This window comes from Polypterus senegalus, chromosome 12 (genome assembly GCF_016835505.1).
Source record: "Polypterus senegalus isolate Bchr_013 chromosome 12, ASM1683550v1, whole genome shotgun sequence".
In the NCBI taxonomy this organism is placed as follows: domain Eukaryota; kingdom Metazoa; phylum Chordata; class Cladistia; order Polypteriformes; family Polypteridae; genus Polypterus; species Polypterus senegalus.
In genome coordinates this window covers 2,486,162-2,496,746 of record NC_053165.1, presented here as the reverse complement: position 1 = coordinate 2,496,746, position 10,585 = coordinate 2,486,162, and the positions used below count along the sequence as shown (strand labels likewise).

Sequence of the window (10,585 nt, the reverse complement as noted above, 5' to 3'; positions counted from 1 at the left end):
GATTGAGAGCTGCGGAATTCGGGGGTCAAGTCGGCACCTTGAACTCTTTGTCACGCTCCTCCTCAAAGCGCTCCTGGACAATGTCGGCAGTGTGACCGGGCACACCATCCAGCTGTAAAATACCAGGCCACCTTCTCCCGTTGCTCCACGGTCCGGTTGTGGCTCATTGTGGCCACTCTCGATGGTTGGGGGTACGGGGGGTTACGGGGGGTCCGCATGGACGCTCTCGCCGCTCTACAGGTACTGCGCACGCGCGGTGTGTCTGGACACGTCGGTTACGTTTTTTCAGCAATTTGTGCTCCAGTAGCTTTTCTGTGGGGTCGGACCAGGCAGGCACCAGTGAGCCCTGGGCCCCCGATTGACTGTCCTTGGACCCCTCGTGGAGGGTACTAAGCGCTGCGCAAGACCTGCCGTTCAACATGTCGCCTTCCAGAACTGGCTGTTCACCTGCTGCCTAAATGACAGGTGTCATTGTGACGAGGTTTGTTTGTTTGTTTGTTTGTTTGTTGTTTACGTCACCCGGCGTTGGTTTTTCATGTTGTGGCTGTGCGGTGTATTCACACCGAGCGGAATGTGTCGGTGTTTGGGGCTTCGCTCACTCACTTCATGAATGTTCAGCACACGAGCTGCATGTCGGATGAACGGCTAACAAACGTCCTTGAATGTCCTCAGCGGCCCATAATCGAATCACAATGAAGGGGGGGGGGTCGCCCATTCTGTGCCCCGTTCGCCCTTCGGACCCGAGCCGGACTGCGGGCCGCGTCGCAAAGCAGAGTGGCGTGTCGGGAGCAGAGCTCCACCTGGCGGCCAAACTTCAGCGCTGCACTGCCACCCTGACGCCGGCACGCGAAGGTGCACCCTTTGGTATAAACGGCGGGGCGCTCGAGGCTGCCGCTTCACTTGCCGGACCCGCACAGGAGGGCAGCTCGTCAACGGAGCCTTTTCAGCGGGTAGGACGGTGCGGTGCCCAGTGGAGAGCGGGACTGCGGACGGCTTCCTTCGCCTTGCTGGCACGACTGGATCGCGGCTGTGTGCCAAATAAAAGGAGGTACGCAGTCGGCGTGCCTTTCAGCAAATCCCCGTGGAGCTCGGAGGTCGAGCGGCACTTGGCGCTTCACGTGGACGGAGTCGAAGCGCAGCCCTCCGCTCGCCAGTCGCGTTTGTGTTTTTTGGTTTTTATTTGTTTTACATTTTTCGTTACCAAAAGTGGCGACGATCTCATCTGTAAAATGTGAGTCTCAGCTCGGCTCTCATACTCGTTATTCTTATTTTTTTGTTCTTTTAATTTGATCCTTTTTTTTTTTTTTTTCCTTTTGATATTTTTGAACGATTTCTGGATTGCACTTTTGACGGAGTTCACCGAGCAGCCCCGCCGCCCCTCCACGCTCCCCTGTGGAATACAACGCAAGAAGCGAAGCCGGAGCGCCGCTAAGATGTGAGCTCGGCAAGCCGCTGGAACTAAAGCGGAAGAAGGTGCGAGGGGGCGCCCGCGTCATGGAGGGCATGCTGTCCAGAGAGCCCGACCTCCGGCCGTTCGACAATTACTCGGAAAACTCGACGGCGGACAACCGCGGCGTCCTGGGCAACGGCACGGCCGACCCGCTGCTGCGGAACGAGGAGGTGGCCAAAGTGGAGGTGGCCGTGCTGGCCTCCGTGCTCTTCCTCGCCCTGACCGGCAACCTGTGCGTCCTGCTGGCCATCCACCAGGCCAAGCCGAGCCAGTCGCGGATGTACTTCTTCATGAAGCACCTGAGCATCGCCGACCTGGTGGTGGCCGTCTTTCAGGTGCTGCCGCAGCTCATCTGGGACATCACCTTCCGCTTCTACGGGCCCGACGTCCTCTGCCGGCTGGTCAAGTACTTACAGGTGGTCGGCATGTTCGCGTCCACCTACATGCTGGTGCTCATGTCCGTGGACAGGTGCCTGGCCATCTGCCAGCCTCTCCGCTCCCTGCACAGGCGCTCCGACCACGTCTACGTGCTGCTCTCCTGGCTGCTCAGCCTGCTCTTCAGCGCCCCTCAGGTCTACATTTTCCGCCTGAAGGAGGTGGGCCCGGGGGTCCACGACTGCTGGGGGGACTTCATTCAGCCCTGGGGGATGAAGGCCTACGTGACGTGGATCACCCTCACCATCTACGTCATCCCCGTGACGGTCCTCAGCGCCTGCTACGGCCTGATCAGCTTCAAGATCTGGCAGAACTTGAAACTCAAAACCAGGAGGGAGCGGAGCCCGGCCGAGGAGTGCCGGGGGTCCGAGGCGTGCCGGGGGTCCGCGCTCAGCCGGGTCAGCAGCGTCAAGCTCATCTCCAAGGCCAAGATCAGGACGGTCAAGATGACCTTCGTCATCGTCGTGGCCTACGTCGTCTGCTGGACCCCCTTCTTCTTCGTGCAGATGTGGGCGGCCTGGGACCCTGCGCCGCCGCGGGAAGGTAAAGTGCTGAAGGGCGTCACCGGGGGCGGGGTGGGGGGGCGTTCACACACTGGGTGACCCCAGAAAGAGGGCATCAGGGTGCTTAGGAGGAAAAGCGCCTCCTACTGGTGGGCGTGCTAGATGAGCAGTGTGTGGGGGCACCGTCGTTTAGATAGCGCTTTACATACGTCATATAGCGCCTTACACATCATCTATCTGTCTCTCGCTATCGATCTCATATAGCGCCTTTCACCGCTGTCTATCTCTATATCTATTTATCTCTCTCTCTATCTCTCGTATAGCGCCTTTCACATCGGCCAGTCTATTTATGCCACTGGTGCCAGTATGCCATTGCCCGATGCGCGCCTTGCCTCACTCCACGTGCGCACACGTTACTCTATATAGCGCCTCTACAGGTGGTCTGTGGTACTCAAAGTCTCGATCTCCTGAAGGCCAAGTCACATGACCCACTCGTCCACTGGGATTGTAGGGGGTGTGGTTCATGACAGGGGGTGCCACTAAAGTGCCCGGCTACTTGGTACTCCACGTCGCCACGTTTGTACTGGCCGGAGATTAATGTGCACGTTGACATATCTGATAAGTCAAAATAAGGCATACTGGCGGGTGGCACAACGCTATTCATGTGGGCACTGCTCAGGGTCACGTCAAGGCCGGCAGGGGCACCGTGTCACTGTTTCTGGCCACGCCAGTCTACACAGGCACGTCATCATTTCGGTGTTTTAACCTTCAAAGAGTTGTTGGCGCGAGGACACTGGCACTGTGCCTCCACACTTAGAAAGGGTCCGTCACTCGGGGGGTCACAAGAGGTGAGGTCGGAGCCGGTAAGCGCTGGCCCCATGACCGAGGGATGTCTCTGTGAGTGACATGCCATCCATTGCCATCTGTCACTTCCATTGTCCACACTTGTGACAGGCCCAGGTGACAAACACGGTATGTCATTTCTGTCCCATAGGCGTTCATAGAAGGGTCTGGAATGCTGAGAGTGTCATGCTGGCCTTGTGACAGTCACTCCTCACCAAGCTCTAGGAGGGCACCTTTTGGGCACTTGAACTCCAGTCCCATCACTTGTGGAGACCCCTAGAGAGAAGGTCCAAAGAGCGCACACACAGTGAATCGGAGGTTCACAGGCCTCAACACTACCCGCTGTGCCACATGGCACCCTGAGAGTGAAGTACATTGGAGCTTTTGTGCCATCTGGTGGAGTGCCCACCTGTGCAGACCACCCTCCCTATTTGCTGTTTCCACTGCCCCCTCCTAAATTAGAAGAAATGTGTGGGTGTGCCACTTTACTTGTTGTTGTCCATATGCTTTCTGTTGGGCACCTGCCTTGGTCCAGTGTTGCCAGGGCTCTGTGGGTGGGGGGCTGGATTGGCACCTTTTTGTCATTTCTAAAATCTCTCAGACTGTCCGTCCACCCATCAGTGAATCCGCTTAATTGAGGCACGGAGACCCCGAGCCTCCTTTAGCAGCATCTGGGCACAGGGTACGTATGAGCCAACCCTGGAGACAATGCCAGTCACTGCATGGTCCACCTATGCATGCCAAGAGACACGGAGAGCACATCTAAACCAGGCTGGCTCTGCGACTGCTGGCCAGGGTGGTCCACGTGCCCATTTTGTCTGTTTCTGTTTCTCTTCCAGCGTCGGCCTTCATCATCGCCATGCTGCTCGCCAGCCTCAACAGCTGCTGTAACCCCTGGATCTACATGTTCTTCGCCGGCCACCTCTTCCACGGGGTGCTGCGCCACTTCCTGTGCTGCTCCAGCCGCTACCTGAAGACGTCGCAGTGCAGCTGTGAGCTCCGCTCCGCCCGCAAGGGCACCTCGTCCACACTGGTGATGAAGAGCTCGGGCAGCCAGAGGAGCGTCACCCAGACCTCGGTGGCGTGACGGGCACACCCCTTGGGCCATCTGTCTGACAAGCGGGGCGCCCTGTGACTTTGGGACTTTGATACCTCCCCCCAACCCCCCCTCCCCCCGTGGTGTGGCAGACCTGATGCCACAAATGAGTCCTCTGCCTTATGCCACCGGCTGCCCGTGTGCCCCTCAGGGTTTGGTTAAACAGTAGCAGCAGGGCACCGCCACTGGGTTGGACCCCGGGGGGAGGGCACTCTTGGGGCTGATTGTGTGCACCCCTCCATTTTGTGAACCCCCCCCAGACTGGACGCCATTGTTTGGGACACGCAGGTGGCACGGGGGTCTACCTTTGTGGAGTGGTCTGGTCATTTTGATGTTCACAGGTGCCCACTGGCCTGGTGGCCGACTCTAGAAGTCATCGTCTTATTTTCCTATTTATTACAATAAATGTCCACTCATCCTCCTTACTGTGTCTCTGCCCACATGCTGCCAGTCAGGGACTTGTGGTGGGTGGCCCCGTGGTTGGTGCTGCAGAGCCCCGGGTTCGAGCGCGTTGGACTTTTCACCCAGGGGTTTCTTTAGGTTCTCTGATTCTCCTCCGGTCCGTTAGCTGGCATTTGCCCTGTGAAGTGCTGCCATGCCATCCATGTTGGCGTCCTGCCCTGCAGTGTCCTTGGTGACTCAGCAGTTATGTTTCAGGACTGAGTGACGCGTTGGCATTGAACCCAGAAGGTTACATTGGAGTGAGCTGGTCTGAGCAGCTTCGCCTTGTGCCACCTCAGTGCCAAGGTGCCCACTCATCATTTGGATCATCTAAAGTGTGCCTGGAGTCAGCATTTACTTGACATTTGGAGCTCAACATTAATAATGAAATTGGGAGACCACTGGGGGTTCAATGCCACCTGTGCCTCATCTCGTCTCTCATTTTGTATTTCACCAGCTGGCGCACTCAGTGAAGGGCGCTATACACAAATAAAGTGACGTCACTCAGCTTGTCCAGCAGCTTAAACTACTCGGGGTGACTCCCCCTGGTGCACTGGCACCCTCTCAAGGGTGTGTGTGCCCAGGTGCTGCCAGGGTCTGCTCTGGCTGTTGCAGAGTGGGCTCAGATGATGGATGCCGCAGACAAACAACAGGACACCAGACGTTGGTCTCACTGTTTATTTATTTATTGTCTGTGCCCACGTGGCACTCGGGCAGAGTTCAACAACAGACATGGCTGACAATTCACCAATTCCTGCATTTTAACAGAATTACCACAAATCAACAGATGCATTAGGCTGGCATGGTGGCTCTGTGGGTACTGTTGCCATCTTCATCCTGGGTTCAGAATCCCTACTCAGTTGGTGTCCTCATGGGTGGCTTAGGTGAAGTGGCTACTCCCATTGGCCCTGTGATGGACCAGTGCCTTCCTTGTGCCCAGTGATGCCAGGGTGTGCTCTGTCCCAAACCCAAAACGCACTTCTTAATTGGATGAGAAGCTTTGAGAAAGTCAGGTGATGTCACTTACAAGGGGCGTGGCCAGGTGTCCAGTGCTCAGTGCTGACCCCCAGTGGCCTTGGTGGGCACTCGAGCAGTCTGGACACCAGTTAAGGCTGGCTGTGCCAGCTGTTTATGACGGAATGCAGAGCTTTCCATTTTGGAACAAAATCTTCACCAACGGTGCCCACCTTGAGGAGACAAACACAGTTAGGTTGACGGGGCTCAAAGGGGGACAGCCATGTTCAGGGTCTACAAGTCACCTCCCCTCCTCTTCTGCTCTGCCCACCGAATGACTGACAAGACCTGCGGAGCATGAAGACGAATTCAGGGGCAGGTGGCATTTGGGGACCAGAGGCTTCGGCTTGCCAGTCTGAAAAAGTGACACCAGAATGTGTGCATTGGCATCATTAGTTCTGTTCTATTCAGGTGGCCGTCCTCTCGGGGACCTCTGGGACCCTTCATCAGTATAAAGGCAAGCTGGTAGACAGCTGGAATGGCATGGCACCGGGCACCCTGCCATTATGGCTGACTGAGAACCATGGAGACAGAAAATAGACAAGTCTGAGGGGGAGGAGGAGGACAGTCAGGAGGAAGAGTGGGACAGGAGGTGACAGGAAGAAGACAAAGTGCCCACACACAGAGCCACCTCTATGTGTCACAGCAGTCCTCTCACCATTAAGTGCCCGCAAGGACGTCCCAAGACTGCTGGCCATCTTGGCTCTGACCAGGGGTGACTTTGTCCTCAGTGCTCACTGAACCTGTGTGTGCCCAGTTATGGAGGGTGTGCGTCCTGTGGGGTCGTAGGCGGCTGCTGTGCCCGCACTGGTTGCTCTCCCTGTATAGTGCCACTCAGCTGTGCCCCCTGGCAAACACATTTGTAACCTGCAGTCTGGAACCCCTGAGACCCTCGTTGTGATAAGCAGCCCCCGTGAATGGATGGATGGAGTTGGTGACGCCATTGACTGCCACCCGAACCCGGGAGGAATCCTCAGCTGCCTCGTCTGCGTTTGACACCAAATAGGTGAGGGGCCGCATAATCGGTCCACACCAGGCGGGGGTCCTCCATTGTCCTCCACTCGGTGACGCGGGGGCCACCACTCGATTCGCTCTTCACCTGAAAACGAATGAATGACAGCACAAGAACAATAGGCGTAAGAACAATAGGAAGTGTTTCAGTGCCCCCCCCCCACGATAACCCGATTGGTGGGAGTGGCAGCTCGAATGATTGACAGACTGCTCAAGCCACGCCTTCCAGGGGGTCACAAGCGGAGCCTGGTGGTCTCTTGTTGTTTCATCTTCCAAATGTCCAGTTTGTGGTGGGGCCATTGGAGATTTGTCTCGGGCGACAGACCCCCCCCTACACCCCCCCAAGTCCATGGACGCCCCGGCCCAAGTCTAAGTCTCCTTGCGGAGGACGAGGCGCACGCTGCCCAGCACCCTGCCCAGGGCATCAAAGAGGGGGTCACAGAAGGTGTGGACGCAGAGGGCGTAGATGCGGCTGATGCCCTGGATTTGGATCGTGTGGCTCTTGATGCAGGGCACCACGGCCCAGATGTGGCAGAAGGAGATCGAGGCGAACAGGAGACCCCAGACTATGGAGATGGGAATGGCCAGGAGGGCCGTGAGCAGGCGGTAGCCCCAGTACTTGGACACGGTGAACGTGGTGAAGCTGGCCTTCCAGGTGCTGTCCAGGCTGTGGATGCCCGCTGGCTCTGCAATCACATCTTCAAAGTCGACCTGTGGACAAAGCAAAGAGAGTCAGCCCAGCTCCTGGGTCCAGGGTTCAAATCCTCGACTCCTAAACCCCCTCTATGGTCTGATTCAGGTGCCTGCTACACTCAAGTGTGCCCTGCAGTTGACTGGCATCTGCCTTGGGTATGTCACCAGTTATTCCCTCTGGACTGCAATCATCAGTCATGCCCAAGGAGAGCTCAGTGAGCTTCTGCCGACGAGCCTCATGTTGGGCAATTTGAGTGCCACACTGGGCCACCCTGAGCCCGACAGTGGCTCAAAAATGGCACTCACCCATGGTCAGTCGGTCAGTGGCTCAGCTGGACACTAGCAGTAGCAGCTGAACATTTGTTTAGTTAGCCTGGCCGTCTGATCATGTCGTCATCTCATGAGCCAATCAGTGAACACGTTTGTCTGTCCGTCAGTCTCGACGGCCCCGCCCCTCTGTTGAGGTCTGCTTAACTCGCGCCCAGACAGACAGTTGGACGCTGTGATTGGTCAGTGGAGCCACACTGACCACTGATGGGCAGCCAAAGGAACTTGGCGGAGAGGCTGACTCTGTGCCCATTGGCACTCCTGGGGCTGCTAAATTCAGAATTCAAACAGTTGTGTCTTTATAAAATCCTCCACACTCAATTCTCACTCTGGGGGTCCGATCACGTAGGCTATCCAGAACAGAAGTAACACGACATTAACGTCACCCTAATTGGGGGTCTTGTTGTCAGTGCCGGTTGGAGCCTGGCAGCCCCGGGCACAAACCCTGGCCAGGGCACCAGTGCCAATCCTTTCATTTACACCCACGCTGACCTGCGGCACTCACTTTCTGTAGGACAAGTCGCTTCGTGTGAGCTACCTCTGGTCACAGTCGCAATTCAGGATCTTCGTCGTTCAGGGTGGTCTTGGGGGGGGGCTGACACGCTTACAGGTGACAAGCCGCTTTATCACAAATGGCATTTTCAAGCTGAGGACATTCTCCGAGCCCACGTCAGCCAGCACATAGTCTGCTCCGACCGACCCCAGGGCTCAAACCTGTGAGCTGCACTGGCACCTACTACAGGTATGCCACCTGCTGCCGACATTAACGTCACAAAACCAACACCCTTAGGTCAGATGACTGCAGTCTGCCCCTTTGTCTTACACCCCAAAGCAACGCTGGCTCGTAAGTCGCTTTGGATAAACGCGGAAGTGGAGTGGAATTCCGTCAGTGCGAAAGTGTGACACCAGCAGGTGGCGCCATGGCGACGTTGGTGTTTGACGGCGGCGCGCGCGTCCCTGAGCTCAGTTTAAACGGCGACATCCGACCACTCAACGCACCCTCAGCCGAAAGTCGCTTGACTGAGTCGCCGTAATGGCACTGCGAACGGGACGGCGACATATCAGGTGGATGTGTCGAGTCGAGCTCAGTGTCAGCCGCTCGGGGGTACGAAACGCAAAGAAAGAGGAGAGCGCAGCGGCAGGGCAGAGGAATGGGACCCCCAGCACCGGGGCGTCACGTGGCCAGTCCTGCGCTTAGTCGGAGTTTGTAAAAAGAACCTCAATTTAGGAAAAAAAGCCGAGACCCCCGGAGTTCCTCGTGTCGAACAGAAAATGGAAAAACACAATATGAGTGATAGTTCAGAAAAGTGAAAGGCACGATATAACAGACAGACAGACAGACGTGAAAGGCGCTATATGGGTGATAAAGATGAAAGGCACTATATAACAATAGAGAGATAGAGTGAAAGGCGCTATATAATAGACAGACAGACAGGTAGATGGATAGATAGATGTGAAAGGCGCTATATAACAAATAGAGAGAGAGACAGACAGATAGATAGATAGATAGAGTGAAAGGCGCTATATGGGTGATAAAGATGAAAGGCACCATATAACAATAGAGAGATAGAGTGAAAGGCGCTATATAATAGATAGATAGACAGACAGATAGATAGAATGAAAGGCGCTATATAATAGGCAGACAGACAGACAGGTAGATGGATAGATAGATGTGAAAGGCGCTATATAACAAATAGAGAGATAGAGTGAAAGACGCTATATAATAGATAGGCAGACAGGTAGATGGATAGATAGATGTGAAAGGCGCTATATAACAAATAGATAGAGAGACAGACAGACAGACAGATAGATAGATAGAGTGAAAGGCGCTATATGAGTGACACTATATAACAAATAGATTCAGTATTTGCAAGGCACCACATAAAGAAGCAGATCACTAGATGGACGACTTCAGAGCACACAGTAAACAACAAGATGTCACCTTTACGCTGTCCTCGTTGATCCTCCGGGGGTCTCTGTCGACTAGATCGATGTCCTTGCTGTGGGGGTCTCGCTCTGTCTTGCTTTCGGTGCCTTGCGGCTCAGCCATGTTGTCGCCTCCTCCTGGCGTCTCTGACTGAGTTTAACTCGAAGCCCCCAATCTTCCCTCCATATAAAGACCTGCACAGAGCGTCAAGGGGTCCACTGTGAGCGTCCAGATGTTGCACCTGCCAGAAGTCACACTGAGGCCTGAAGGCCGACCACCAGGTGTCACATTTCACAGGTGACCGTGACGTCGCTCTTCACTAATTGCCTGTTACGTGGCCAGTTGAATGGTCCCCCTCTTTCTGACCTGAAGCAGCCTTCAGGGTGGGCCGGCTGCCTCCATTTTGTGTCCCCTTCCCTTTTCTTCTCTGTCCCCACCGGTCATTGCTGACGCCTGTCATGTCCCACCAGGCTCCAAGGGGTTTGTGTCTTTGGTGTGCCAAAACTGAAGACGGGGTCTCCTGAAGTGGTGTCTCATTCCGCCTCTCTTTCTTGTTAGTGATGTCATCATAGCGTCAATCCTGTTGCCATGACAGCCAGCGTGGTGTTCACGGTGACAGCAGGCATGTCACATGATTGTTTCACAGGTGACTCGGTCTCAATGGAGTGGCTCCTCGACTCCACAGCCTCCCTCCATGTGTCCCAGACCACCACCCCCAATTCCAGCACCAGTGCCCCCTCTTCACCTACTGGCTGTATTGATGTATCACATGGCACTGGTCCTGCAAACCCAGTCCTGTTGGCGGTCTTGTACCAGTCTCTCTTTCCTCACATTCAGGCCCATGA

At 55.5% G+C, this 10,585-nt stretch overlaps 2 protein-coding genes across 2 annotated transcripts; one reads left to right on the top strand and one right to left on the bottom strand.

The window, feature by feature from the left end:
* Positions 1–1,299: 1,299 nt before the first annotated feature.
* Positions 1,300–4,831, top strand: oxtr (oxytocin receptor). Its single transcript, XM_039773158.1, has 2 exons — positions 1,300–2,428; positions 4,071–4,831. Exons 1-2 carry the CDS (start codon positions 1,495–1,497, stop codon positions 4,316–4,318), a joined length of 1,182 nt encoding a protein of 393 aa, XP_039629092.1. The 5' UTR covers positions 1,300–1,494; the 3' UTR covers positions 4,319–4,831.
* A 124-nt stretch (positions 4,832–4,955) lies between these two features.
* cav3 (caveolin 3) lies at positions 4,956–9,939 on the bottom strand. Its single transcript, XM_039773159.1, has 2 exons — positions 9,756–9,939; positions 4,956–7,504 (listed from the first exon to the last, which is right to left on the bottom strand). Exons 1-2 carry the CDS (start codon positions 9,861–9,863, stop codon positions 7,163–7,165), a joined length of 450 nt encoding a protein of 149 aa, XP_039629093.1. The 5' UTR covers positions 9,864–9,939; the 3' UTR covers positions 4,956–7,162.
* Between the last annotated feature and the right edge of the window lie 646 nt (positions 9,940–10,585).